The sequence below is a fragment of the Chenopodium quinoa genome, unplaced genomic scaffold (assembly GCF_001683475.1).
Source record: "Chenopodium quinoa cultivar QQ74 unplaced genomic scaffold, ASM168347v1, whole genome shotgun sequence".
In the NCBI taxonomy this organism is placed as follows: domain Eukaryota; kingdom Viridiplantae; phylum Streptophyta; class Magnoliopsida; order Caryophyllales; family Amaranthaceae; genus Chenopodium; species Chenopodium quinoa.
Window position 1 is genome coordinate 537287 of NW_018743175.1, and position 26052 is coordinate 563338.

Below are 26052 nucleotides of genomic sequence, written 5' to 3' on the forward strand. Positions count from 1 at the left end.
AAATAAATTTTTTTAAAAAAAAAATCTTTGATTTTTTCTCCATTCTCAAATTTTTGCCCATACACTAGTTTTAATTGTTATTGAGTTTGAAAATTAGCCATTTTAGTATTTTGCACGTACATCTAAAGTTCTAAACCATAGACATTACACCGACAAACACAAAAGCAAAGCATGGTTATACACTATAACAATTTCATTAAAAGAATCAATACAAATCAAAAGTAGGACCCTAAGTCCAATAATTAATTATAAAAATAATCGACCGACAAAAAAATTGAAGAATATGGCTCATTGTATTTGATTACATGAATTAAACAAGAACCCAGTTTGCAAAAACAATCAAAGAACCCAAAACTGTAGAAAATCTGATAGAAGAAGCAGATGCAGTTGGAATAGACCCAAAATTTTGTTGGTAAGAAGGTCCATCAGCTGCAGTCTCTGCCTCTGATGGTGCGTAAGCAATAGCGCCTTTTCCATCAAGAAAGATGTGAAGTTTCTGGCCTTTTTGGCAATGTCCTACTTCTCCACTTGTGAAGTAGAAATCTCCAGGTTGTGTTATGTTGAACAATGAGTTTCCATCATTCATGAACAAGATTGGATCTTTTAGGTTGCATGTTTTGTATGATTGTGGTGTTACTTGTATTACTGAATCTTGGCTTGGTGGGTACAAAAACACTGCATTCCACAACATTGTATTGTTATTATTAGTTACAATAGCATTGCCAGGATTCTCTCCGATTATTGGACCATCATATAATTAACAGACCATCTAGTTATTAGAGAGGATCCTGTCCTAGGTTGACATAAGTCACAACATACAAAAAGATCATTTTTGGAATAAGTTAATAGTACCACATAAAAAAAGTTTCCATTCTACATTAATGGTGATCGTCTCACAATAAATTAAAAGTACGAAATAATATTTAGAGACAGAGGGAGTAGTGTGTAAACTTACTAAGAGAATCGCCTACTCTGAAACTGGTTTTATTGGACCATTTGATGTAGACATCTGGATTAGCAGCAGTAGGGATGTTCCAAGCGCTTAAGTCTCCAACTTTGTGCTGAAAACAAAACACTTTGGCTTGCAATAAAATTAGAAGCTGCAAAGTGTAGAAGAATAAGCACTTTGGACTCATAACATACAACATTTTTATTCTCTCTCCTTTTCAAGTTTCAAACTCTTTAGTTTCTGCACAAAGTAAAGTTGATCAATGTGTTCACTCGATCCTCTCGTGTTTATAATTGATTCAATTCTATAATAAGGGATCTAGGAGGGAGAAATGCCAGCGGTTGTTGGACAGATTGGTTTCTCAAAAGAAGACACTGCTCGTGAGCTGTTTTACTAAAATACCCTTCATCTTGTAATAGACTAATTAAACTCCAATAATGTTGGCATGACCCATCGAGATGAATAGCAAGCCAAGCCTAAGTATTCTAACCTTCTCAAGCTCGAACTTGGCTCGCTATGGCCCTAGTTGACATTTGGAAACTGTGCTAATTGAGTGATGGTTAATTAGTAATGCTAACTCGGCTTTGACTTTTATATATTTAACATCAAAAGACCAGATCTAGTGGAAAGACATCAGGAAGTGCTAGGATAGAAAATGACTTTCTTGAATGAAGAGGCTATGGTTTAAAATTAATCAATGATAAGCTAGATAATTGCACATGGGAAGACAGCAAACTAACATGGGAAGTGATTTATCAAAGGGTATGCTGAAGTAGTCAAGTAGGGAAGAATGGAAAGTTTTAACACTTAAAGAGTCAGTTTAACATTTCACTCTATCTTTATATTGCACCTTTTCACCAAGGCCGCCTCGTTGCGAAATGGCATTAGAGTTTGATGGTCTATTATGGGAATGCCCGTGATATCCTTCTAGCCTCACTACACTAGGGCTTAAGCACGATCTGAATGTTATCTGTCATCTTCGAGAACCTTGTACTTGACACTACACAGACATCTAAAAATATTTTTAACAAGCTCGTCAAATTAGATGCAAAATCATTTCGACCAGTCTAGTTATGAAGGATTTACTCGAGTCTTTGGAAACTTTTCAAAGTTGACATAGATATGGTTAACAAAAAAAATTAACTTCTTGGAGCTAGATCATGGCAGTCGCGTGAGTTACCAAGAGAAGTGTAAGCCCGGTTGGCTAGTTCCAAACTTGCATCATGTTTCAATGTAGTATTATCCAAAACAAATGCAAGTTGCTTCTTTCATGTGCCAAATCACATGGCTTCTCAAAGTTTCGGCTGTTCAATAATACTCTAGCATCGTCCACATTGTCTCTTCGTTTATTATATATATTTTCCATCAACTTTTCAATTAGGAAGTGTATATGACTATTATTTGCAGACTTTGGGGGCAAAGTTTTCCAAAGACCTGCATTTGGAGACACTGACAGTAAGCAACAATGGCAAGATCTGATGATTAGCCACGACGAAAAAAGAAGTTTCAACATTAGTCACATTGCTGTAGCAGTTCAGGGATCATGCATTATTATGATTCAAATCTTAATGTCAAAAATCACAACATGCAAGTGATGGCATGATGCAGCCTTGGAAGACAATAGACATGCTTGTATATATAAACTGTAAGAAAGTATAAAATATAGAAAAGGGTTTCATCAACATTTTACTTTTATGAATACATATGGGCATATACTAGTAAATAAATAACTGCCATAAAGCACACTTTGGACTACTAGGTATACAATATGGGACATATTAGAGAAGAATTGGAGACCTATTACTACTTCAACATGCTCAATAATTTTAAGCTACTCAAAAATAAGAGCAGATTCTTGCCCAGTTACCAGCTGTGCCAACTATATCTCTGACGGGGTCGGAGCACTAATAGCAGATATTGCAGCAGCAACACGGGGAAGAATCCAACCTTGTCCACAGTATACCAGTAAGCTACCATGACGACCATCAAGTTTTTGTCATTGACTCACCTCATTAGTCATCTTTGGAGAATTACTCCGTATAAAATAATCTTATTGCTTAACAAAAAGTAAGTAGACTGTGAACATTGAATCACTTGCAGTGAAATGTGCCCAATCTTCAAACTTTACCCGTAAATCAAGCATTCAATGGCTCGTCTTCTGGATCCCTCTCCTTCATGTCTGTCCATTCTTGTGGCTCTGCAGCAGTATACATTCTTCATTAATAAAGCTCTAAGCACAATTTTCAATTTGAAAAATACCACTTCAAGATTGCACTAAATTCAGTCTGTAAAGTAACCAGTGACTACCATCAAGCATTGTGAGCAAAGACAGGAATATCTGGGGAAAAAAAATTCAATCTAAATTACAACTCACTTGTTCTTTGACTATCAGCAATGACCAAAAGCCGCCTCTGCAATATGGATGCCACAAAGAGGAAAATGGAACACATGCCAAACATGACTGTTATGGGGAATGCCTCAACCTGACCAAACAAAACAAATTTGTTAGCACTCATCCCTCCATTAAAATAGTGAAAACTAGGGAAACAAGGCTCAACTTACATTGTACAGCACAATGCACACGAAGATATTCAGAGGTATGCGGAAAAAGTTCATGATTGTGCTTCGTGCCTCTTCCGGAATATACTGTGACCTCATCTTCATGATTGATGGCCAGAAGATCCCCACACAAGCCTCAAATACACAGAAACCAAGGAGCTGGATGTAGCCGGCAAATGACATACCTCCACGTTTCACATTGGATGGTGCTACCAGGAACTTTTTTCATGAACACATTAATCACCAAGGTTAGATACATGCAAGAAAGGCTATCACAGAAATACAAGACTAGAAATCAGAAATCTATATAGAGTACAAAATATTTTAAAATCAACATACACTGGTCACAATTGGGAGCGTGAGTGAGGCAGAAGATATGGTAAAGACAATCTGCATATAGCTCTCAACTTTGGCAGAACGGGCCAGCAATCGTGATGCAAGGGAGCTTCCCAACATTGAGGCCAACATGAACGTTGCAAAAATGAAACCGTGAGGAATTTCTTCATCATTTGGGCTCAAAGCAGGAGTCCATAGAAACACAAATGTATACATGGAACCTTCAAACAAGGACTGTATTGCACCCAGCAACGCAATTTTCTCATCTGTTACCAAATTAGCAGAATTTATAAGTCACTTCCAAGTTGTACATGGGGGAGTGGGGGCAAAATGAACAAATGATGATCCGGCAACTCAGGTAGCTGAGGGAAAGGCAAAGAGGAGCAGAACAGTAAAAACAAGTATTTCAAATCTTCGTACTTCTTTTTATACATGTCAAACTCATATCAGAAACAACTCCTTCGATTTGTGGATGAAAATGCATGGGTGGAAAATATTATTTAGTCACAAAAATACTAATCCCTTCACGAATCAGAATGAAAAAGACATGAATGCCATGATCATATAAACAACAATACATCATAACAAGGCATGATATGAAGAATGCCCTTTGGTAATCTTATCCAGGAACCGGATTTGGATTTTTGAAGGAATCAATCAACAGTAAACTAATATAGAGAGATTCCTGTCGATAATGGGATCTCAGTGATTATGCACACAACAGTATATTCAATAGCAGAAAGGTCCTTTCCCAAAGACTTGGTAATTGTGTTGTCCTCCACATAAAAAGTTGGGTAAAACTAGTGTAAGAACTAACAGCCCGTTTGGTAATTGTTAATAAACGGTGTTAATTGGAATGCATTTGTATGTTTTTTTTAAGATGAAAGCCCTATGTCATTGCCACTTGATAGGAGGTGTTGAGTGTTATTGAAAATTTATTAAGGACAGCAGAAGCTTGGAGAAGGGGTTGCATTACCATGCACATTGAGATGATACTTTCGATGCAACTTTATTACTACCTACCAAACAGGCTAGAGTAGAAGATAAATCACAAGCAGAATACATCCCTGGTACAGAAGTCAAAATTCAAAATTGATTTTGACAATGTGATGAAAAAAAAGAGAAAGAAAAAACATTTCTGTAATACTGTCAAGTGTCATGACATTAGTTTAGTTTATTCCGTCATGGAGTTGCTGCTGTCAGGAGATTCAGGACTAATATGCACAGTTTGAGGCTTCATTACATGGATATAAATTGCATCCAAATAGATAAAAGAATACTTTCTTCCTCTCCCAACAAATAATAGAAGCCATACATGAATAAAGCATCTGCCACCATTGACTACTATGACACATGAAGACCCAAAATAAGAAACTGCTCACACACCAGTCACAGCAATAAATAGCAACTTGAGGTGCATAGCAATACCAATAATACGTCTCTTATACACAAAAATCCTTTACATTGACTGACTGAATCGACCATAATGGATCATGATGCATCATAACAATTAGTCAATAATAAACTAGAGAACTAGATCGTGGATAAGAAAATAGCACTTTACCAGAAGCAATAGCAACAGCAGCACCCTTGAATTGTGTGAGCAAGTCTTTACTTTCTGAAGAATCCCCAAAGTTTTCACCCCATGAAGTTATTATGATTACCATACCAATGATAAGGAAGCAGGATGCAGCATCAAACGGAGCAACAGCACCCAACCCAAAAGTATCAACAAGCAGATTGCCCAATAATCCAGCCAAAATGGCAACTAGGCCATTGCCAAAGAAAATGGCCTTGGAGAAAGTCAGAGAAAGCCACTGCTGTTCAAATCCTTTCTGCATAAACCCAGAAGGATTAAGATTAACAATCAAAGAAATCAAACACATTATAATATATAAGCATGTAGCTCATTGGTTCACAACAGTTTGTTCATAATTTATACTAACCATGTCAAATACGAATACACAATTGCAATTACACTTCTCTCCAGAAAACAGCTAAACACAGATGACTACCACTTTTTCTCCAAAAACTAATACTTTTTAAGTTTGAAGAAACTGCAAGTTTTGAGTTTTACTACAAAGCCAAATGACAGTACAATTCGCACCTTATTGTGTTCAGCAACAAGCCATGACTCAAAGGCCGAAAACAGAAGAGAAGTGGCAATGCCTCCCAAAATACGCCCTACCATCAGAATTCTGTATTGTGGGGAGTGCTTGGTCATGCAACTCAAGATATAAGTAATACAGTAAGTAACACATGCCCTCTTACGACCCCTGAAACCAAAAACCCGACGATAATCAGTCAAACCATCAACAAAGCTTACGATAACTTAAACACCATCAATAGGGGTAAGAAAATCATACTGTTTATCAGCAAGGGATCCGACAATCGTCCCGAATAACATGGATGATCCGAACCCGGCAATGAAAAGCTGCCCAATGTCTCCCTTACTAAAACCATAGGTAGTGTATAGATAATACACATATGGGCCTTGTAGCCAATCCCCAGCTGTTGCCAATTATTTAAAATCAGCTCAATTATTTCACTCCAAATTAAATCAACCCTAAATAATAATCTACAATATATAATATACCCCTAAATGACAATCACCAAATCTAATCAGAGAATGTCTTACTACTTTAATCTATTTAAAAATTAGCGTACAAAACACAATAATAGATCAATTGCAAATATCAAAAGACACAATCTATAAACCCCATTTCAAATAATCATTCAAAGTTAAAAAATTGAAACAATTCTATATCCAAGATCTGAAATTTAGAATATAAATGATCATTCAAAAATACTAAAGAAAAATTAAATGGGGGTGAAGAAAAGAGAGGCAGATCTGAGAAGAGAGAAAGATACCCATCATAAGAGAGTAAACGAGCAAGTAATTGTTCTTGAAAGTGTTGAAAGCAGAGGAAGTATTGATGCGATCTTTGCTGTTTTTGCTGAGCTCTAATGCTGCAACAACAGCAGCCATGGCACCGAACACCAGAATGTAGAAAATCTCCATTGTTATTGCTAAGCTTTTCTTGATCTGATTTCTGCAATACACTCACTCTTGAAAGAGAGAAAGAGGAGAGAGAAAGAAGAAGAGAGAATGAGAATGAGAATGAGAATGAGATTGGGAATTTATTGTGAGAGTGAGTGTGAGAGTGCCAATATGAAAGGAGAGATGGAGTGTAAAAGGCAAAAAAGATGAACAGAAATTGGTGTGTAATTATTTTATAAATTTAATTATAAGGATTTTAATATATAAAGATTAGAATTAAAGTGATATTGGCTTCATAAATACTTTATCTCATGCTTTTTTTTTCTTTTTTTTTTTTTTTTTCTCTTCCCTTTGGCTTGAATAGAAAGCATTAATTAGCTTTGTTAATTTTGTTGTTGATGGAGTGAGGGATGAAAATTATAAGGTGATCAAATATATAGTTACTAAATTTTACAAGAAGAAATATAATAGAAAATCAAATATAAAGAAAAAATATAATAGAAATTCATCCCGTGAGGGAAGGAGCTATGTTGCTCATGTAAGGCTCGTTCACTTCACCTTATTTTTATTGAACTGAGCTTATTTTTACTGAATTGAACTTATTTTTACTAAACTGAAATTATTTTTACTTAATATTATTTTTAAGGTAAAGTGAACAGGATCTAAGTGATGTAACATTATAACTAGGTAAGTACATAATCATAGGGGTGTTCATTAAGGACAACAATCGAAATTCATCTAAAATAAATACTAGATGATAGGTTTACTGTTTTAGAGAAAAAAAACAAAGATGGTGGAATAAATAAATGGTATAAACATGGTTGCAACGGTTTAGTAATGGACTTACAGTTGCGATTTTTGACAAAATAGTTAGCTAAAAATAATTGAAATACGAAGTATTTTTTTTAATTAAACTAATTACACATTCTATAAATGCTACTAAAATAGTAATACTTTTAGTTTGAAAGCTTATGTAAATTTCCTACTCAAAACATTCAAAACTAATATAACTCCTACTTATAATTTTTATTAATTTTATTACTTTGGAAGCAACAATATTGCATTGAGAATTTGCATAATTTTGTTACAACTAAAGAACTTAAATAATCTGAAGGCAAAAAAAAAGAACTTAAATAATTTCTGCTTTTGTTAGCCTGATTCTTGTCTACATTCAATTTTTTTTTTTGGCCAATAACTTATACGACGTATATAAGGATACGGTAAAAATCAACTAAAATTAATAAATATTCGATTAACAATATGGTTATGGTTCATAAATGCCGAAGTGAAACTTCCAATTACGGAACTAAGACATACTAGCTTTGGTATGATAACACGAATATCCCCTAATAATCAATCTATCACACTCACTAAATTGGTACTAAAAGGGGAAGAAACTACTTTTAATTTTCCTAATTTGTTATTAGTTGGCGGTGTCGTCCACCGCGTCAATTTATTGCTCCAATTAAAAGCGTGTATTGTATTGCTTAAAGATCCTTTTTCTTAATTTTAACAGTAACAATGTCATCTTTGCACGAGTTATGCTTATGGGAGATATTTGTTCAATAATTTTGCATACTGTACACCGACGCTGTGCTATTTATTGCTCCTGCTAGATGTGCCAGTGTACCTTTCAGGCATTCACATTTAGGACTTTTTTGCACCTTACTTAAACAAGTTCTTTAAAAGTAATTTATGTACGAGTATGATACAACCACCAGTCCAGCATTGCTCATACAAACTTACAAAGTATGGAGTATTACTTTGCACCTTGTGACTGTTGTGAGCAAATGGAAAAAACAATTATCTTGGTTGTATCTTGTAAAGTGCAACTGATTGTATGGTGAAAATCCTCTACATATTATATTGATTTTTGAAATTATTGTACATTTTAGCAAAGTACAACGAAATTTCAAGGACCCTTTTCTCATGGCAAGCTTTTAAGGTGTAATGAATAATATAAGGAAATTATTAAAATACTACCTCCGGTCGCTATTATTTGCAACTTTTACTATTTTTGGCCGCTCAGCATTATTTACAACTTTTCAATTTCTTTCCTTTTTTAACAAATTTTTTTGGTTAAAAAGACATTTATACAGTGGTCTCCCTTTTTATTTTTTCTCTCTTCTCTTAACCACATGTACAAAATCAGATTTTAATATAGTGGTCCTCTATTTTATTTTTTCTCTCTCCTCCTAATCACATGTACAAAGTACCCTTTTCCTTTTATTATCAAATTATGCTTCGTGAACCGTGAAACCCTCAAAAGTTGCAAATAATAGCGACCGGATGTAGTACCTAACATTCGAGTTAAATTATTACCAAAGCCTATTGCAAGTCTATTATGACCACTTCTTTGCATATAATAACATAGTACAAACATTGTTTGTGCATGCTCACTAATCTAAGTGTTGATGAGGGTTTCTCAAGAACATCACTAAGGTAGCTCACTTAGTCACTTTGTTGATTGTGGATGGTCATTTCAAACTCAGCCTCAACTGGATCCATACTTTTACAATTGTAAATTCCGTCGCGAGAATAATTGGGAAGGAATCTTGATGAATAATCTCCTCTCGCATGTCAATTCAATTCAGTTTTGCACCTTTTAGGCATTCACATTAAGGATTTTTTGCACCTTTTTTAATCATTAAAGAAAATTAAGATTTTTTTTTTTTTTTAAAAAAAAAAAAATATACAATCGGTTGTACATTAAGCTATTTATGTACAGAATATGATACAACCAGCATTACTATTTATGTATCTTGTGAGCATATGACAAAAAATAGCCTTAGTTGTATCTTGGAAAATGCAACCGATTGTATGGTGAAAATCCTCTATATAAAGTACTCCATATATATTATATAGATTCTTAACATCATCAATCCTTTTTTAATACTTCGTAAGTTTCTCTTGTAAATTTCTTCGCAAGAATAGTTCATAAAGAAGGATCTTGATGAATTATCAGCTCTCGGATGTCAATTCAATTCAGTTTGGTAAGACTTGGTGGGGAGTAAAACTTTTAGATAACACAGTACTGCAATTATTTTTACATAATTTCAATGAATAAAAGTAACAACTGCATAATTGGTTCACTAAAGCATACAACTCAGTCTTTGTCAAAAAAAAAAAAAAAAAAGCATACAATCAGGTACCTACTCTAATTGAGCAAAGGCTTCCTGGTATATCATTATTTTTATTATTACGAGTAGCTATTACTGTATTACAGCACATGCTCGGATTAATATTCACCTAGACTGTAGTTTTGAACTTGAGTACATCTTTTACAGCAGCGTCCCTATAGAGTACAATATCAACCGCGCCACAAACCATATGATACCCACGCTTCTTGAGCTCACTATGTTCATCATGCGGCATGGCAAACCCAGCTAGATAAACCCTTTTGTCACCTTTAGGCTTCATGCCTAACACTGCATTCTCCACTGTCTGAACCATCTTCACAGCATTTTCGTTACCAGGGTCTCGAATGTAACCCATGTTAGCACTCAGATCAGTTGGCCCAAGCATGATGCAATCCAGACCATCAACGGCTGTGATCTCCTGGATCTTATGCACAGCCTCCTCTGACTCAACCTGGCACATGATGAGCAGCTCCTCTTCGCACCAGTCCAGGTATGTTGGGTCAAGACCATACTTGGAAGCTCGAGTGATGGGATGTGCCACCCCCCGGATACCAGCCTGTGGATAGCGACAGTAAGAGACGGCCTCTTTGGCCAGCTCTGGGGTGTGAATCATGGGGAACATGAGCCCTTGTGGACCCAAATCAAGGGCCTTCTTAGCCCACATGGCAGAGCACTCGGGCAATCTGAGGATAGCTGGAGTCTGAGAAGCAGCTAGGGCGTTGAGGCAAGAGAGAGCCTCCGATATCCCACCAAAGCCGTGCTCCATGTCAATGACAATAAAATCATAACCGGCATGGCCAGAAATTTGAGCAATAGTCGGAGAGAAGCTATCAAAGAAGAGACCATACAGGCAATCCCCCTTTCTAAGACGCGATTTGAGGGAGGGAATTGGTGGAGAAACTGAAGTAGCCATTCTTACCACTAGTTGTTTTGTGGTGGTAATCCTACTAATATCACTCAAGGAGTTTGAAAGTGATGTTAATTTCAAAGCATGCATTATGTTATCGTAAAATTGAGGCAACAGATAAGCACTCCCAAAAATGTTTGTCAAATGCAGCTACATAAAAAATTATGGTTTAGGCACTTGGCACAACCTGGTGGTAGTAATTAGGAAAATGTTGTTTTCTTTTGCTATCAAGATGACACATTTCGTGTTGGACAAAATGTAAGACATTAGACATGACACTACTTGCTAACAACCTTCACTCCAAAACAACAGAATTTCCAATTGGTAACTGCCAACTGAATAGGACCATCTTTCAATTTTTAAACTCCATCAAGATCAAAATGTAGCTAAACACTAACAAAGTACTTGGAATCATGCTAACACGTCTCAAAGATGGGCTTATCATTTCTTCCAAATTACATTTTGTCACCAAAAAGAAAAAAAAAAACCTTAAAATGTCCCTATTGCCTACGAATATTAGGAGTATACTTGTAGATAAAACAATACTTCGTACACAACAAATAGAGACAAAAGAAGTAATCCAAAAAATCACTTTATTTTACCATGTGCAAATTACTAACAACTTATCCAATTTTAAGCTCCCACTCCAATAATGTAAAACAATGACAGGCTAAATAACAATTCAACCTCGAACAAACTCAATTTTTACTGCCTAAATTAAAAACAATTAACAATCATCACAAAAACAACACAATTTTTACTAAACTAAAATCACTCACTCCAATACTTATCATCAGCATCGACACCCTCAGCCGTTGGATCATCATCATCAGACGAACCATCACCAATCTCCAAACTCAATTTAAACTTCTTAACATCTTCCACCGCAGCTTTCCTAAACAGCAGTATATCCACCGCACCAGACACCATGTGATACCCACGTGACTTCAACTCCTCCGGACTATCATGCGGCATTGCAAACCCCGCCAAGTAGGCCCCACCATTATTTTTCTCATTTCCAATTTTACCCTCCAACACTTGCTTCTCAGCTTTCCTCAACTTCTCTCTCACCTTCTTATTCCCTGGGTCCCACAAATACCCCATACTCGCACTCAAATCCAACGGTCCCATCTGAATGCAATCCACCCCTTCAACGACTGCGATCTTCTCGATTTTCTCAATCGCATCCTCGCATTCCACCTGGCACATGATCAGCAGCTCATCTTCACAATGACCTAAATACCCCGCGTCGATACCGTACCCGGAAGCCCGAACTATTGAATGGGCCGCCCCACGGACTCCATTGAGTGGGTACCTGCAGAATGAAACGGCCTTTTGGGCCTCTTTTGGGGATTCAATCATTGGGAACATTATACCTTGTGGGCCCAAATCAAGGGCCTTTTTGGCCCAGGCTGCGGTGGATTCCGGTAACCGGAGAATCGCCGGAGTTCCGGTGGCGGCGAGGGAACGGAGACAAGTTAGTGCCTCGGGGATTCCGCCGTAGCCGTGTTCCATGTCGACGACGACGTAGTCGTAACCGGCGAGGCCTGCGATTTCGGCGAGGGTGGGAGAGAAGGAGCAGAGGAAGAGACCGTAGAGGGTTTCGCCATTTTTGAGGCGGGTTTTTAGGGTTTCGCTGGGTTTAGCGGCGTCGTTTGCGGTGGCGGAGATGGTGGGAAGTCGGGGTTTTGAGGGGTCAGTTAGGGTTAAGGTTTTTGGAATTGGGGTGAATTGGGGATGGTTTTGGGATGTAATTGATGGGGAGAAATTGGAGGGGTTGTTGAAAGAGAGGGATTGGAATTGGTGTTGGGATTTGGATTTGGAAGAAGGGTTGAGAATTAGGAGAGAAGAATTGGAGGAGATGATGGTTGACATTGTTTCAGAGTGTAGTTGACTGACTCGCTAACTGTGAAGTGTGTAGTGTGAGCATGATTGGAAAAGCTTGGATGTGATTGTTTTTTTTTTTTCATTTTTCTGCTTTTTTTTTTTTTTTTTTTTTTTTTTTTAATCAAAAATTAATCAAAAAGTTATATTCACTTTTTCATTATTGGTTAATTGGTTTTCAAAATTATTATGGTATGATTTAAATAAGTTTGACGAATTTTTTCTTTGTTGTATTTCATATGACATACAGAGTATATATCACATGATTTTGAAAAACAGAAAATTACAAAGTATAACAATACCGAATAAATCTTAACTTTTTATTATTTTTTTCCTTAAAATATGTTTTGTTGGTTATTTTATATAAATTGCCTTAAGATCTAAGTTGAATTTAGTTAATATAATTTTACTACATTTAATTTTTGGGTTGATTAATTTAAATTGCATTTCTTTTTTCTCATTTTTTATGAATGAATCAAATGGCCAATGATTGCAAATTTGAGACAAGGAGCCTAATTGACTAATTGTGATTCATTAGCCTAAATTATTGCTTTTTAGGGTTATTTCTTCACATGAGTATAAATAAATTATAATTCATATTCGTAAGTAAATTAATAAATTATGATTGATCTCACTCATATAATAGTTATTTATATTAAAGAATAAAAAGACCTCCAACATCTTGTCTTCAACTAAAGATGTATCGAAATTTTATACCCTTTTTTGATGTGTTATAAACATTGATATTATTATTTTTAATAAAGAAATTCCTTTCATTTATTTCTCTTCATTGATTGTGACCTACATAAGTTTAAAGTTTGTTCATTCTCAACCAACTTCCTAAACACATGTGCAATTTGGTTATTAAGATGAAATTTATTTTGTCTTCAAGCAAGACATGTTTTAATGCACATATGAACAATATATCTCAATGTAGTGTACTTTTTCATGGAAAGAAATACTTGTATGTCTATTTCATGGTATACCCCTTAGAGCATACACAATGGTTGCCCAACCCCATCTTGGTTATTGATTATTTTATTATTTTATCCATCTTCCACCTCACTTATAACCACTCTTATAACCATTTAATAACCAATGTATGCCAATAGTTAACCATAATATTTTGGTTATACATTTTCTCTCTCCTACTTTTACCCAACTCCACCACACAATTTATTACTTAAATTCTATTATTATTAAATAATGCATTTGGTAATAATCATTCAAAATTAATAATTATTTATTAGCATACATTAATTAGATAAAATCTCAAAAATTTAAAAATAATGCAATTTTGATATTAATTAGTATGTAATTAGTCGTTAATTAAGACACAAACAATAATTGTAACCCTACTACATTCCACAATAATAAAAATCATACATATATATTCTATCAAATGACAAAAGTCTTTGAAAGATAATAACGAACCGCGAACAAGTACAAACACAATGATATAATATTGCGATTACACATCTATTAATGCATATTATTGTCCCTACTTTGAACACCGAATTTGAGCCACATATGTTCAACTAAGTCTTTCTTCAATGCTTTATGCATAGCTTCATCACGAACACGTGCTCTATTAGACATGTAAGTTTCCAAACTTGCAATTCGGTTGTTGCTATTTTGGAACTGAAAAGGCTCTTCATTATTTTCATTACTTGAAGACGCATTTGTAGCTTGATCATATTCATTTGGATCGTAATACGTTTTATATGTATCTCTTTCATCCTCAACAATCATATTGTGCATAATAATACACGCTATCATTATTTTTCCTAACATTGATGCGTCACGAGCTAGCGCTGGATTCCGTATTATTGCAAAACGAGCTTGTAATACTCCAAAAGCACGCTCAACGTCCTTTCGTTTAGCTTCTTGTACTTTGGCAAATAGACCTTCTTTTTCATTTTGTGGTAGTGATATTGTAGGAATGAATGCCGCCCATTTAGGATATATACCATCAGTGAGATAATATCCCATATTGTATGTGCGACCATTCACAACATAGTTAATAGAGGGTGCACAACCTTCAAAAACATCATTAAACAATGGGGATCTATCAAGAACATTAATATCATTACGACTACCTGGTGTCCCAAAAAAGGCATGCCAGATCCAAAGATCATATGATGTCACAGCTTCCAAGATTAATGTGGGTTTACCTGGTCTTCCAGAAAACATACCTTTTAATCGAAGTGGACAGTTTTTCCACCTCCAATGCATACAATCAATAGAACCTAACATGCCAGGAAATCCACGACGTTCACCAATCCTTAGTAGTCTTACTAGATCTTCTTCATTGGGCTTTCGAAGGTATTCATCACTAAAGTAAGAGACTATTCCTTCCACAAAATGCTGAAGTGAATCTCTTGCAAGAGATGCACTAATCCGAATGTAGTCATCCACAGAATCAGCGGAGGTGCCATAAGCTATTAGTCTCATAGCCGCGGTGCATTTTTGTAATGCAGAGGCACCAAATCTTCCTGTAGCATCTTGTCTTTGCTGGAAGAAGGGATGACGTTCTTCTAAAGTTTGCTTAATTCGTTGAAATATATGTTTGTTCATGCGAAATCTCCGACGGAATAATTGTGGAGGGAACACAGGATGGTCGGTAAAGTAGTCATTCCATAAACGACTGTGTCCATCCTCACGATCCCTTGGAACGGGAACCCTTGGTGGCCTTGGCACTTGATTAAACATTTGATATACTTCAACTGGATTGGACATAAAAACTTCATCCATCATTCGATCGAACTGGCGATTGGCTTGCCTTCGTCTTTCATATCGTTGGGTTTGGCTATTTTCTGAATTGGAAGAGGAATTAGAAGAGTTGGAGCTATCGTCAGATGACATGTTTTAAAACCAAATTTGATATGAGAATGGAAGGTAGAAGTATAATAGGGGGAAATGGATGGTTGTTCAAGGGAATCCCACTCTGATGTATCCATCTTATAGAACAAGTGTGTATGATATGTAGTAATTTTTTTGTCTTATATGGTAAATTTGAAGTCTTGCATGCATGCAATGATTCATAAAGTAGTTAATAATTTTTAAAAGTAATGGAGATGCATGCCTTTGCATTGTCACTATCACCTTAACATTGTTATGTACGTCAAAGCAAGTGATGCATGCTACTATTTCCTTTTCAGTGTTAAGTACATCAGTGAACAAAATTCACTATTACCTTTTCAGTGTTAAGTACATCAATGTCTAGTATTTAATATTTGCTTTTCAGTGTTGGGTACATCAAATACTTTACAGTGTAATGTAAATCAATGTACATCTTTTGCAGTGATATATCAAAGTGAATCAATAGGTTTAGTCAGATCAATAATAATTATATGTTATTATATAAAAACTTTAATGTATTGAATAATATTATTAAGCTTATAATACGATTATAAGAAGAGACATGTAATTTAACTTAATAACTCCATAAGTATTCAAACTACAAATCAGACCTTAAGTACATAAAAAAGAACAATAAAAAAGGAATTATTTGAAATCAACCAACATTACGACAATAATCAACCATACACTAATACATTAGTCTGAGGGGAACAACTTCTTCAACAAAGTGCTCCTTAATTCTTGATCTTCCGAAGATAAGTTTGGCTTTGAATCGAGGTGTTTAAATAACTCCATATTAATTTTTCTTTGCTTCCTTGCTTCTTTCTCCCTTTCTAGTTGCAACCTTGTAAGTTCAACTTCATTTTCTGATTGCCTTAGAAGGTTCATGTTCTGGGCAGTGTCCAACCATTGTTGCCATGCTCCACTTGGCATGTTTGGCACCTTGCTCTTTCCTTTATTTTTACTAGATTCGTTGCTAGAAGGAAAGCCTGAATACCCAATATCACCACTGGTTGGTGTTTCTGGGTTTGATGAAGAGGAGTAGTTTCCAGCTTCATTGATACGAGATCTCTTTGAGTCACTTCCTTGAGTGGATGTCTTTTCCTTGCATTTTTTAACAACATCTTCACTTGGTTTCCATGCTTCATGTTGTTTTAAGATGTCCCAAACATGCTTGTCTTGAAAGGTTTTAGAGCATAATGAAGACTTTGTTTTGTCGTTAGCATATATACTATATGCTAATTTCATAACATCTTCATCATTCATACCACTTCCCTTTTTTGATTCAGCATGAGCATGTGAGCCACAAAATTTAGAACATGAAGCATTAATCCTTCTCCAACGGTTTCTAAGTTGCTCCGTACCCCTCATTTTCAACAAATCTTCTCGTGTTACCCGATCAGTACCTTCTTCGAAACACCTTTGTTTGTATAGTCTAACATTATTATACATTTCTTCAATTTTCCTCCAAAAAACATCCCCCTTTTGGTTAGTGTTAGTTTTTTTATTTTGACTAACCTCAAGCCAAGCCTTCACAAGAACCACTTCTTCAGCTTTTGACCAAAAAATTTTCCTTCCATCTTGATTGCCTCCTTCATTACCTCTTTCATTACCTTCGCCTTCTTCAACTTCTGGTTCATTTTCGTCATCTGATGCATTCGATGTGTATGAACAATCGAAACTCGAAAATGCACCATCACCTTGTGACATAGAAAAATGTTGAGACATGGGAAATGTTGAATCAATTTGAGAGATTTGAATATTTTCAAAAGATGGGATAACATTTGGAGAATTTGAATAATTAGGATTTTGTGGTGGTTGAAAAGGAAACGGAGTGAAAGTACTTGGATTTGAGAAATTGAGATTTTGTGAACCGTAATTCGGAAAATTTTGAAAATTTGTATCTAAATCTGAGTTGAGATCAATTGGAAGATTAGAATAGTAAGGTTGAGGATTTGGATTATTTTGGGGCTGTGATGAGTTATGAGATTTTGTGGATTTTTTTTTTCTGTTAGATTTTGGAATGTTCATCTTAACACAATTTGCCAATAAGAAGAGTAATTTTCACTTAAAAAAAGTTGTTTCAAAATACTTCAATATTGGGCTCATTTTATAGAGAAAAATAAAATAGAGCCGTTGGTGTATTTTTTTTTTTTTTTCAGAATTGTATTTTAAAAATTATGGCCGTTACAAAAATTACAACGGTTATAAATTCAGAGCAAATCTCAACCATTGATATTTGTATTACGTGTCAAAATCTTAGCCATCCATGTCAACCAAAAAGCAAAAAAAAAATTGCATGACCAAGCTATGATAACCGGTTATTGAAATAACCAGGTTATTAATATTTTCCACCAAAATTTTCTCTCTCCTCATTATTTTATTATTTTCTCACAATCTCTCTCCTAATAACCACCCCAAGTGGTTATTTGTTGTGTCTACTCTTAGAAACTAGAAAGTAAAGAATGACTCATGGAGTCATGGAGAATACATCTTGATTTTCGCTAACATAATTCTATAGTTTATAAAAATCATCTACGACAATGCAAACAAATAATATTATGAAAATAAAGTAAAAAAAAAAGGGAAATATGGAAAAAGAAGAAGGTTTCAAATTAATAATTTCAAAATCGTTTACCCCAAAAAAAAAAATTATGATTTGATTATTGAATATGCATCTCTCCAAATGCACATCTTTAATCATTAACATAATAAATTAATAATATATCTAATACATTAGTATAAATTTAAAAGTAATTCAATAAACGAATAGAGTAAAAATGTGATTTTTTTTTTTTTGTTTGAAGGGTTACAATGGGTGTGGATAAAAATCGATTTCAGAATCTCCTGAAAAGTAAGTTCCTCAAAATGTAAAATTCAATAAAGGAATGAAACGTGACCTACTTTTATTTTTAAAACTAGATTAGTGCCCGTTCGATGCACGATAATAATAATAATTTTTTTCACATAATTAATTTGTGATATAATATAAAAATGAGGCAACTCATGTGGAATAAACAAATGCAATGCATATAAGAAAAATAAAATAATTAGGCAAAAATTATTAGAATTAACAATTGAGAAAAAATATATATTATTTTTTATTAGTTGTGTTGAAAATATTTAAAATTAGTATACATTATATTACACTAATGATGTATGTTATTCCCAATAAAACTATATAATGTAGTTGTCGTATGACCTTTTTATTAATGAATTAATTTATTTCAAATAAACTTTTTTTTTTTACAATGTACTTCCAAAAAATAAGCTAAGTAGATTTTTTTTTTTTAAAAAAAAAAACTCTTAAAGTTGACATCATATATTGTATTGGCGGGAAATTTTTTAATGATAGCTTGACATATGTCCAAAATGATCGATGTAATCATGACCTGTTTTAGTAGTAGTTAATAGATTTTTTGAAGGAAAAAAAATATATATAAGTTGGTAAAATTATTACAGAAACTAATTCAATTAATATTATCTCATAAGATTTCAAATCAACTCCATGAATAGAATTTTTTTTTTTTTTTTTTATCGAACCTCACTATTGTACAACTATATAATGGTAATTTATAGGTTAATATTGTATTTTTTGGCTTCGTTATTTTAAACTCTCTATCATATTTCAACCTTCTAAATTATACCTTATTCCCCCTTAATTAAAAGTTTTCAAAATCTTGTGTAACTATTTTAAGTAAATAGAACACGAAATAAAAAGAAATACAATTATTATAAATTTAATACATAAGATAGGAATAATATATTATTATAGGTGTATTATACAAATATTCCAAAAAATAAAAGATTTTTGCTAAAAAGAAATGAAAGAGTTTTGGATGAAAAACAACGCTAAAATGTGACACGTGTCTTTCCTGATCTATGTTTTAGTATTATATTATGTAATTGTAGCAATTATTTTGGATAAGAGAGTAGACCAGAATCACCACATCTTCATTTCAAACCCAAACGCCGGATACAAATTGGTGAAACTATTTATCAATCATTCAACCCACACAAGATAAGTTTCCGCTCATTTGGCGTCAAAAATCAAAGAAAACCGGGATGGCTTTGCCTGGTGCTCTAGACCCAAAGCTCAGTCTCTCTTTTTCTAAAACTTCATTTCATAATTTCCGGCGAATCATACCGAGCTTTCTAAGCTTAAGCAGACAATTTACCGGAGGCGGTACGCCATTTAAGTCAAAGATTATGGTGGTTAAATGCAGTTCCACCCCGAGAAACCAGGAGGATGGTGGTGGCAACGGTAGCAGCAGCGGCGGCAGCTTGAAGAATGCCTTATCAAATATAGTGGACAAAAGAGTTGAAGAATTGCTTGGTAAAGAAGAGAACAAGGAAATGTTGGATAAACTTAATAAGGCTACTGAAAGAGTACAGCTTGCTAGGAAAGAACTTGCTAATATTCAAAGGCAAGAACTTGAAGCTCAACAAATGAGAAAATACATTGATCAACTCGAAACTCGAGCAGCTGAGGTCTCACTCTTTCATATTTACAATTTACGGCTGCATTGGTTTGATTATTCATTAATTGAAAATTTTGGGGTTTATATGTTTGGTTTTGTCAGGAAAGAATCTGTCAATATGAATGAATATAAATGTTATGAACCTGAGTTACCTGACATTTCTGCGCAGGCTGTACTGCTTGCGAAATTTTGCTGTACTCTTTTGTGACAGTGTAACTGTTTTAAGATTGCAGAGTGTCAGAAGGAGGTATTAGAAGCAAAAGCAATGGTTGAAGAAGCGGAACGAGCTTTGGGGGAGAAGGGTGAGAACACCCGAAATGAAGAGAGGTTGGAATCAGTGAAAGCAGCTTCAGTATGTGCCTTGGTTGGAACCCTTGCTGCTGTCCCGATTTATCTCTCAAGGGTGACAGACAGTCCTCAGTTGTTGCTTCAATTAGGAGTCACCTTTGCTAGTTGTGCATTGTTTGGTGTCACTTTCCGGTATGCAGTGAGAAGAGATATTGACGATACTCATCTTAAAACAGGAGCAGCTGGAGCTTTCGCTGTAGTCAAAGGTACTTAGTTACTTGACATGTTTAGTTACTACTATGGATGATAAGATTTTCAAGGAATTCTCATAATTTTGTTCCTCTTGTGCCAGGTCTTGCTACATTGAGTGGAGGATCCCCTTTAGAGTTCAACTCAGCAAGTTTCCTATCGCATGCTGTGGATGGGGCGTTCTTTGTGTTCCAGGATCTGTTTATTTTCACTTTTGCTGCTGTTAGTTTGGATTTCTGCTTTAAATCCAGGTTTGTAAGTCCATTTCCTCTTAGAGAGATTAGGGCTGAGGAGCAGATCAAATGACTTGACAATGTTATACTTCATGTCACCCTCAACAGCACATTATTTTTCAGAGGCTGTTAAATCTACAGCATTTGAGAATATTTGATTATTAATGTCCAAACCATCAATACTTGTAGACTTGTAGTATAGGAGCAGAAATCATGAATGGCAAAAAGAAATTTCAAATTCACATTCCTCTGCATGTGTTGTTGCACAGAATTCAGATAGCAGATGGATGCTGTCAATATTATTTGACAGCAGCCAAATTAGTGTTATGCTTTGAAATTTAATCATCTTCCTCTAGCACAGCAAAAAGCAATTCAGGGTGCTTGCAGCTGCATAATCCATCTTTAGATCCTGCATGACCTGCAATAATGCTACGATGAAATTACAGTAAAAACTAAACAAATAAAAGACCATGTCAAGGCCCAGAAAGCAAGGACCAAATTTATCTTTCATGCTATAGGAGCATAGTAAACATTCTTATTGATACAATGATTGACAGCAAAAACTATCACAGGAAGAAACTATGAGCCATATTCATGAAAAATACTTATTTTCCTACAGAAACGTGACTAAATTATTGAAGAAAATAGCATCCACATATTTCTCAGAAAATGCCTGCACAAAAAGGCAAATGCCTGTTACCACTACTCAATATCGGCAACCTACTCTCTTAGTCTTATACTCTTATGTCGTAATGTACATGAGCTTGCACCTACTCAGTCGGCCAGTCTTCAGGTCACCTGCTCATATTTATTAATGGAAGAAGCCCGCATGTTATCCTTAATCATCCATTTTTCTTAAGAAGTCCATGTGTCATCCCTAATCATTCATTTTTTCTTAGTGTTGCATTCTATCATCTTGATCACCAGCATCGTTGCCCGCATGTTCAATATCTTGGGAAGGCTTTCTAGTGACTCTCCATTTTCTAATCTCATCCCTAGACTGCTGACCCAATGGTAACTTCATGTTTCCTTGTCTTCTTGCCTAACATAAATGTCAGAAGTAAGAATAACCATTAAGAATTATAAAAAAGTCACTTTGGAGACCCCCAATATAATAAAAAATAACACCATTAATAAAGCTTCAGGGTTGGAGAGTGATGATATCAGTAGCTACCTCCTCTTGCATTTCTTCTGGATGCTTAGTATGACCATGTTTCTTGGCCAAACCACGATGCTTTGCTGCCTCATTAAAGAAGTTGAAACCATCCAGATCACCACTTCTGATACTTGCTTCTAACTGCGAAATGAAGATATTGGTACTTTAAGTAAAGAAATTTAAAAATTATAATCATGCTAGTAATGCTATAACCAAAACATTCCTACTCAAGGTAAGTGACTACAATATGGGCACACTCCTGTACCCACTCAATAAACCGGTGATGAATTCAGAAAATACAAATTACAAAACAGAACTATGCAACATGGAAAGAGTGGGAAGGGCTGTATAAGAGTGCTGTTATTGTGGATTCTAAGCATAAATAAAGATATGCGAGAATTTTTGACATAGGTCAACAGGAAAAAGAAACTGTTACTAACTACACTTATACAGTCACACACTCACACATACCTGTATATGTATAACACAGAGAACAATGCTTGCAATTGGCAGCCAACTATCCTCTGGAGATAGTGAGAGGTTGGTCCTGCTAAGTTGCAAAGAGAAAATTTATATAATCAGAACACATGCCCATTTAAATTGTAAGAATGTATGAGGTATCAAATACCGCAAAGCTAACAGGTCCCATATACTTACAATCAAAGGTCTAGAATATAAGGAAATGCATAAACAATCATGGCCACAATATTTACTACATTTTGATATTTGGTCCTCAAAAAGTTTAGAATCAGTCAACTCGATCGAAAGAGATATTACTAGGTTAATAATCAAGTTCAAGAATCAGTCTGATTATATGGGAGAAATCACAATAAATCCCAGAAATTTTCCATTTGGATCACCATGAATCCAAAATTACCAAACTATGCTGAATGCAATTAGCACTATATTAGTCAATGATACTAGATAGTCCGCTTATAGCATGAGAGCACATAAGTTCTATAGGACAAATTCTGGACACTGTTTTGGCCTTGTGGGACACAATTCCAAGTTTGCAACAGATCCAGAACAGCAGGAGTTAAAGTGTATAAAGGTGTATAGATCCCAATTTCATATATATTTACATCGGCAACAATTCTACAAACTCCAAAGTTATCATCAAATTAGAACATTCACAATTTTTCATCACTTGTCCTTGATGAAAATAGGCCAATATAACAACTCATTCATGAAGCAAGAGGTCGGTTTAAGAAAATTGCACCAGATAATTCTTTTAACCTATTGTTTTCAAAGCAAAATTTCAGAGAGACTAGTTTTACCTTGGAGAACATAGTTATAAGTGGATCTATTACTGTTAATGAGGTTCTAAGTAAACTGGACAACTAATATAGTTTAACACCATTGCCACTACTGCTCATTAGTAAACTAGTAAACTATGATGAAATAACCATTTCTTACAAAGTTAATACAGCAATAACACAATAAGCTCATAAAAATGTTGGGAAAATGATTTCTTAAAGCCAAGCCAAATATGAAAGATCCAATACTTTTATTTTTCCCTCTATCCAAAATCAACACGTTGAGTCGTTGACAAATAGTGGTAGAGGAAGTATGAACTAGTAACATGACAACTAAATTCGGAACAAGCAATTAAAAAGCGAACGAGCTGCACTAATTCAAATACCAAGTGAGGAAACAAACCTCAAGTAAGGGGCTAAATATACAAGTGCATAAACAGCATATCGCCGCTTTCCCGTATCCATCAACGCAAAAATCCAACTCTATCAACATTCAATTTCACATTATCAGCCATTAAAATGAACAATAAAGCTCTCAAAATTGGCAGAAAATTACACAAAAAAATAAAAATAAAAATAAAATAAAATAATAAGAGCTTACCAACCAATTGAAGTAAGGGATGAAACCAATAATAGTCATAACAGTAAACCTAGCATCGGTGGAGCTGACGGCGGCGTCTTCATCCTCCGGCGAAGAAACGGCGGTGTCAGAAAATAGCAATGAATTCAACACACACGCGCCGAGAGCAATTGCAAAAGGTGCATCTTGCTGTAGTTCAGCCCTACATATTCCTCTTCTTCTCAGCTGCAGAAGTTTCCGCTTCTTCTTCTGCAAGAAAGAAAATCTATTTTAAAAGTTGGCAATATTTCTGTAAAAAGTGTTAATGGAGATTGAAGAAATAAGTACCTGATTTCGCAAAATTCCGCCATAGTTGAGTTTAGGAAGAGAGGAAGGAGGAAGAAAGGAAGTAGAGAGAAAAAGTGAAGAAGGAGGAGAGAGAGTGAGGATGAAAGGGATCATTTGTTTGGAGTGTGGAGCAGCCTAGGATGCTGAGGAAGGTTCTATATTCATATTTCATTTTCGATGGTTGCCGGAGAAATTGAGTTCTTAATTTTTAATTTTTTTGGAAAACAAAATATTTTGCATTATAAATTGGACAATTTGTTGATACGTTTTGACTTACTTTATTAGTGTTAGATCCGGTGTATATTAGTGTAATTAGGTGAGAATCTGTGTGATGCACAATTTATATAAAATCTATTTTTATAATTTGTAGGATAAATATAAATAAGAATTATGCACCTTATACAAAAATATTTTTAATTATATAGTTTTAGATTTTCATCAAAATTATGATATAATAGCTGTTCAACGTCGCCTAATATATATTTCAATGTAGGATTTCATTTATTAGTGTGCTATTTATAATTATTTCATTTGTTTAAAGATAAATTGATAGGTTGTACTTGTAATGTAGAAGTTTCAAATATTAAAATTTAAAACTTGTTAAATATGATAGCTCAAAAAAAAAAAAGATGACATCATCCTTGCATTTAGGCGGGAAAAAAATTATTATGTGAGTGACATGTGGACAGTGATGACGTCAGTAACATTTGGTTTTAGTAATAGTTAATAGATACTTTAACCGGCCGGAATATAATTTGAGGCAATTTAATTGACTTGAGGTAGTTGGGATATTAAAAAATTATAAGAAAAGATAGTGGGGTTAATATATTAAATTATCATATTGTTGTTTTGTAAACAAATATTGTATTTTGTGATATCCAATAAAGGAAAGTTGACAACTAAAATGAGAAAGAAAATAAAATAGAATTATAATGATTAAATAATATCGTGAAATTGTGCATGGCACTATAGGTCTCAAATCAAGTAACCAGATGGAGTTTGAGTTGACTCACGGCAGGTTAGGCAATGGCACAGGGCTAGTATTTTAAATATAAACTAGTTTTGAACTCGGGTGATGCCTCGAATTATCACAGAAATTATAACTATCATGTTCTAATATATATATAAAATTCATACTAAATCCTTCTTTACCTTTAGCAAAATATTTACTTTTTTCTAAGATAACAATTACATTAGTGTCTTCCTGCATATTAAAGGAACAAAAAGAAATATCATTGAACCAAACTCATACCGGGATTGTATACATATATCGATAGCTATTTTACGATTTCAAATAAACTTTCACGATCTCGATGGACAATCCCTTTATTCACTTTAACTTTGGAATTTTTTTCGAAATTGACTTGAATGTGTGGATTACACCATTTAGTTTTGTTAATTTTCGATTTTTTCAAGCTCAAAAAGGAAAAAGAACGAGGTGCTTCTCAGTTCTCATCCACCCCACAAGAACATATAAGGTCATTTAGGCGGTTAAAAACATCCTCTTTGCCTTAAAAATTTATCAACTAATATACACGCCTCCTTTCATTAAATTAAAGCTACCCCAAGTCGTTATGGAACTATTGCCGACTACATATGGTATCAAACAACATTAAATGACCCTACAAAGTATATCCTACCACCAATTGAGTCTTTTACACTTTGTCTGAATCTCAAAAATGGTTCGAATACGTATTACAACCTTCAAATTTAGCATCTAAAGACCATTTTCATTTTAATCAAGGTTAGGCATCAAGCTACTTTCTGGATTTCCCTAAGGACCTACTTGGTAACCCAAACCATCTCATTGCCTTACCTCACCCCTCGCTAATCATGTACTAAGA

The 26052-nt window shown here is 34.6% G+C and overlaps 8 protein-coding genes across 10 annotated transcripts; 1 reads left to right on the forward strand and 7 right to left on the reverse strand.

The window, feature by feature from the left end:
- Nucleotides 1-155: 155 nt before the first annotated feature.
- LOC110732220 (mavicyanin-like) lies at nucleotides 156-1496 on the reverse strand. The gene is made up of 2 exons (XM_021912139.1): nucleotides 956-1496; nucleotides 156-675 (listed from the first exon to the last, which is right to left on the reverse strand). The coding sequence occupies exons 1-2, from the start codon at nucleotides 1146-1148 to the stop codon at nucleotides 311-313; spliced, it is 558 nt and encodes a 185-aa protein (XP_021767831.1). The 5' UTR covers nucleotides 1149-1496; the 3' UTR covers nucleotides 156-310.
- Nucleotides 1497-2559: 1063 nt separating this feature from the next.
- On the reverse strand, nucleotides 2560-7084 carry LOC110732288 (molybdate-anion transporter-like). Its single transcript, XM_021912206.1, has 8 exons — nucleotides 6716-7084; nucleotides 6211-6355; nucleotides 5952-6120; nucleotides 5409-5679; nucleotides 3848-4110; nucleotides 3512-3727; nucleotides 3324-3432; nucleotides 2560-3146 (listed from the first exon to the last, which is right to left on the reverse strand). The coding sequence occupies exons 1-8, from the start codon at nucleotides 6864-6866 to the stop codon at nucleotides 3085-3087; spliced, it is 1386 nt and encodes a 461-aa protein (XP_021767898.1). The 5' UTR covers nucleotides 6867-7084; the 3' UTR covers nucleotides 2560-3084.
- Nucleotides 7085-9851: 2767 nt separating this feature from the next.
- LOC110732290 (2-keto-3-deoxy-L-rhamnonate aldolase-like) lies at nucleotides 9852-11315 on the reverse strand. The gene has a single exon (XM_021912208.1). It carries the CDS (start codon nucleotides 10980-10982, stop codon nucleotides 10095-10097), a length of 888 nt encoding a protein of 295 aa, XP_021767900.1. The 5' UTR covers nucleotides 10983-11315; the 3' UTR covers nucleotides 9852-10094.
- Nucleotides 11316-11468: 153 nt separating this feature from the next.
- Nucleotides 11469-13088, reverse strand: LOC110732289 (2-keto-3-deoxy-L-rhamnonate aldolase-like). Its single transcript, XM_021912207.1, has one exon. The coding sequence runs from the start codon at nucleotides 12765-12767 to the stop codon at nucleotides 11664-11666; it is 1104 nt and encodes a 367-aa protein (XP_021767899.1). The 5' UTR covers nucleotides 12768-13088; the 3' UTR covers nucleotides 11469-11663.
- Nucleotides 13089-14258: 1170 nt separating this feature from the next.
- Nucleotides 14259-15641, reverse strand: LOC110732799. The gene has a single exon (XM_021912805.1). The coding sequence runs from the start codon at nucleotides 15639-15641 to the stop codon at nucleotides 14259-14261; it is 1383 nt and encodes a 460-aa protein (XP_021768497.1).
- Nucleotides 15642-16334: 693 nt separating this feature from the next.
- LOC110732801 (glutathione S-transferase T2-like) lies at nucleotides 16335-17669 on the reverse strand. The gene has a single exon (XM_021912806.1). It carries the CDS (start codon nucleotides 17667-17669, stop codon nucleotides 16335-16337), a length of 1335 nt encoding a protein of 444 aa, XP_021768498.1.
- A 1888-nt stretch (nucleotides 17670-19557) lies between these two features.
- Nucleotides 19558-21137, forward strand: LOC110732291. The gene is made up of 3 exons (XM_021912209.1): nucleotides 19558-20129; nucleotides 20346-20673; nucleotides 20760-21137. The coding sequence occupies exons 1-3, from the start codon at nucleotides 19704-19706 to the stop codon at nucleotides 20960-20962; spliced, it is 957 nt and encodes a 318-aa protein (XP_021767901.1). The 5' UTR covers nucleotides 19558-19703; the 3' UTR covers nucleotides 20963-21137.
- Nucleotides 21138-21350: 213 nt separating this feature from the next.
- LOC110732293 lies at nucleotides 21351-24551 on the reverse strand. Of its 3 annotated transcripts, none has more exons than XM_021912212.1 (6): nucleotides 24209-24551; nucleotides 23903-24146; nucleotides 23705-23784; nucleotides 22517-22595; nucleotides 22064-22186; nucleotides 21351-21931 (listed from the first exon to the last, which is right to left on the reverse strand). In XM_021912212.1, exons 1-6 carry the CDS (start codon nucleotides 24229-24231, stop codon nucleotides 21785-21787), a joined length of 696 nt encoding a protein of 231 aa, XP_021767904.1. In that variant the 5' UTR covers nucleotides 24232-24551; the 3' UTR covers nucleotides 21351-21784. The 3 variants fall into 3 exon arrangements, with proteins under 3 accessions (XP_021767904.1, XP_021767903.1, XP_021767902.1); XM_021912211.1 differs by having other exon boundaries at nucleotides 22517-22592; nucleotides 23903-24130; nucleotides 24209-24548; XM_021912210.1 differs by having other exon boundaries at nucleotides 23903-24130; nucleotides 24209-24548.
- Between the last annotated feature and the right edge of the window lie 1501 nt (nucleotides 24552-26052).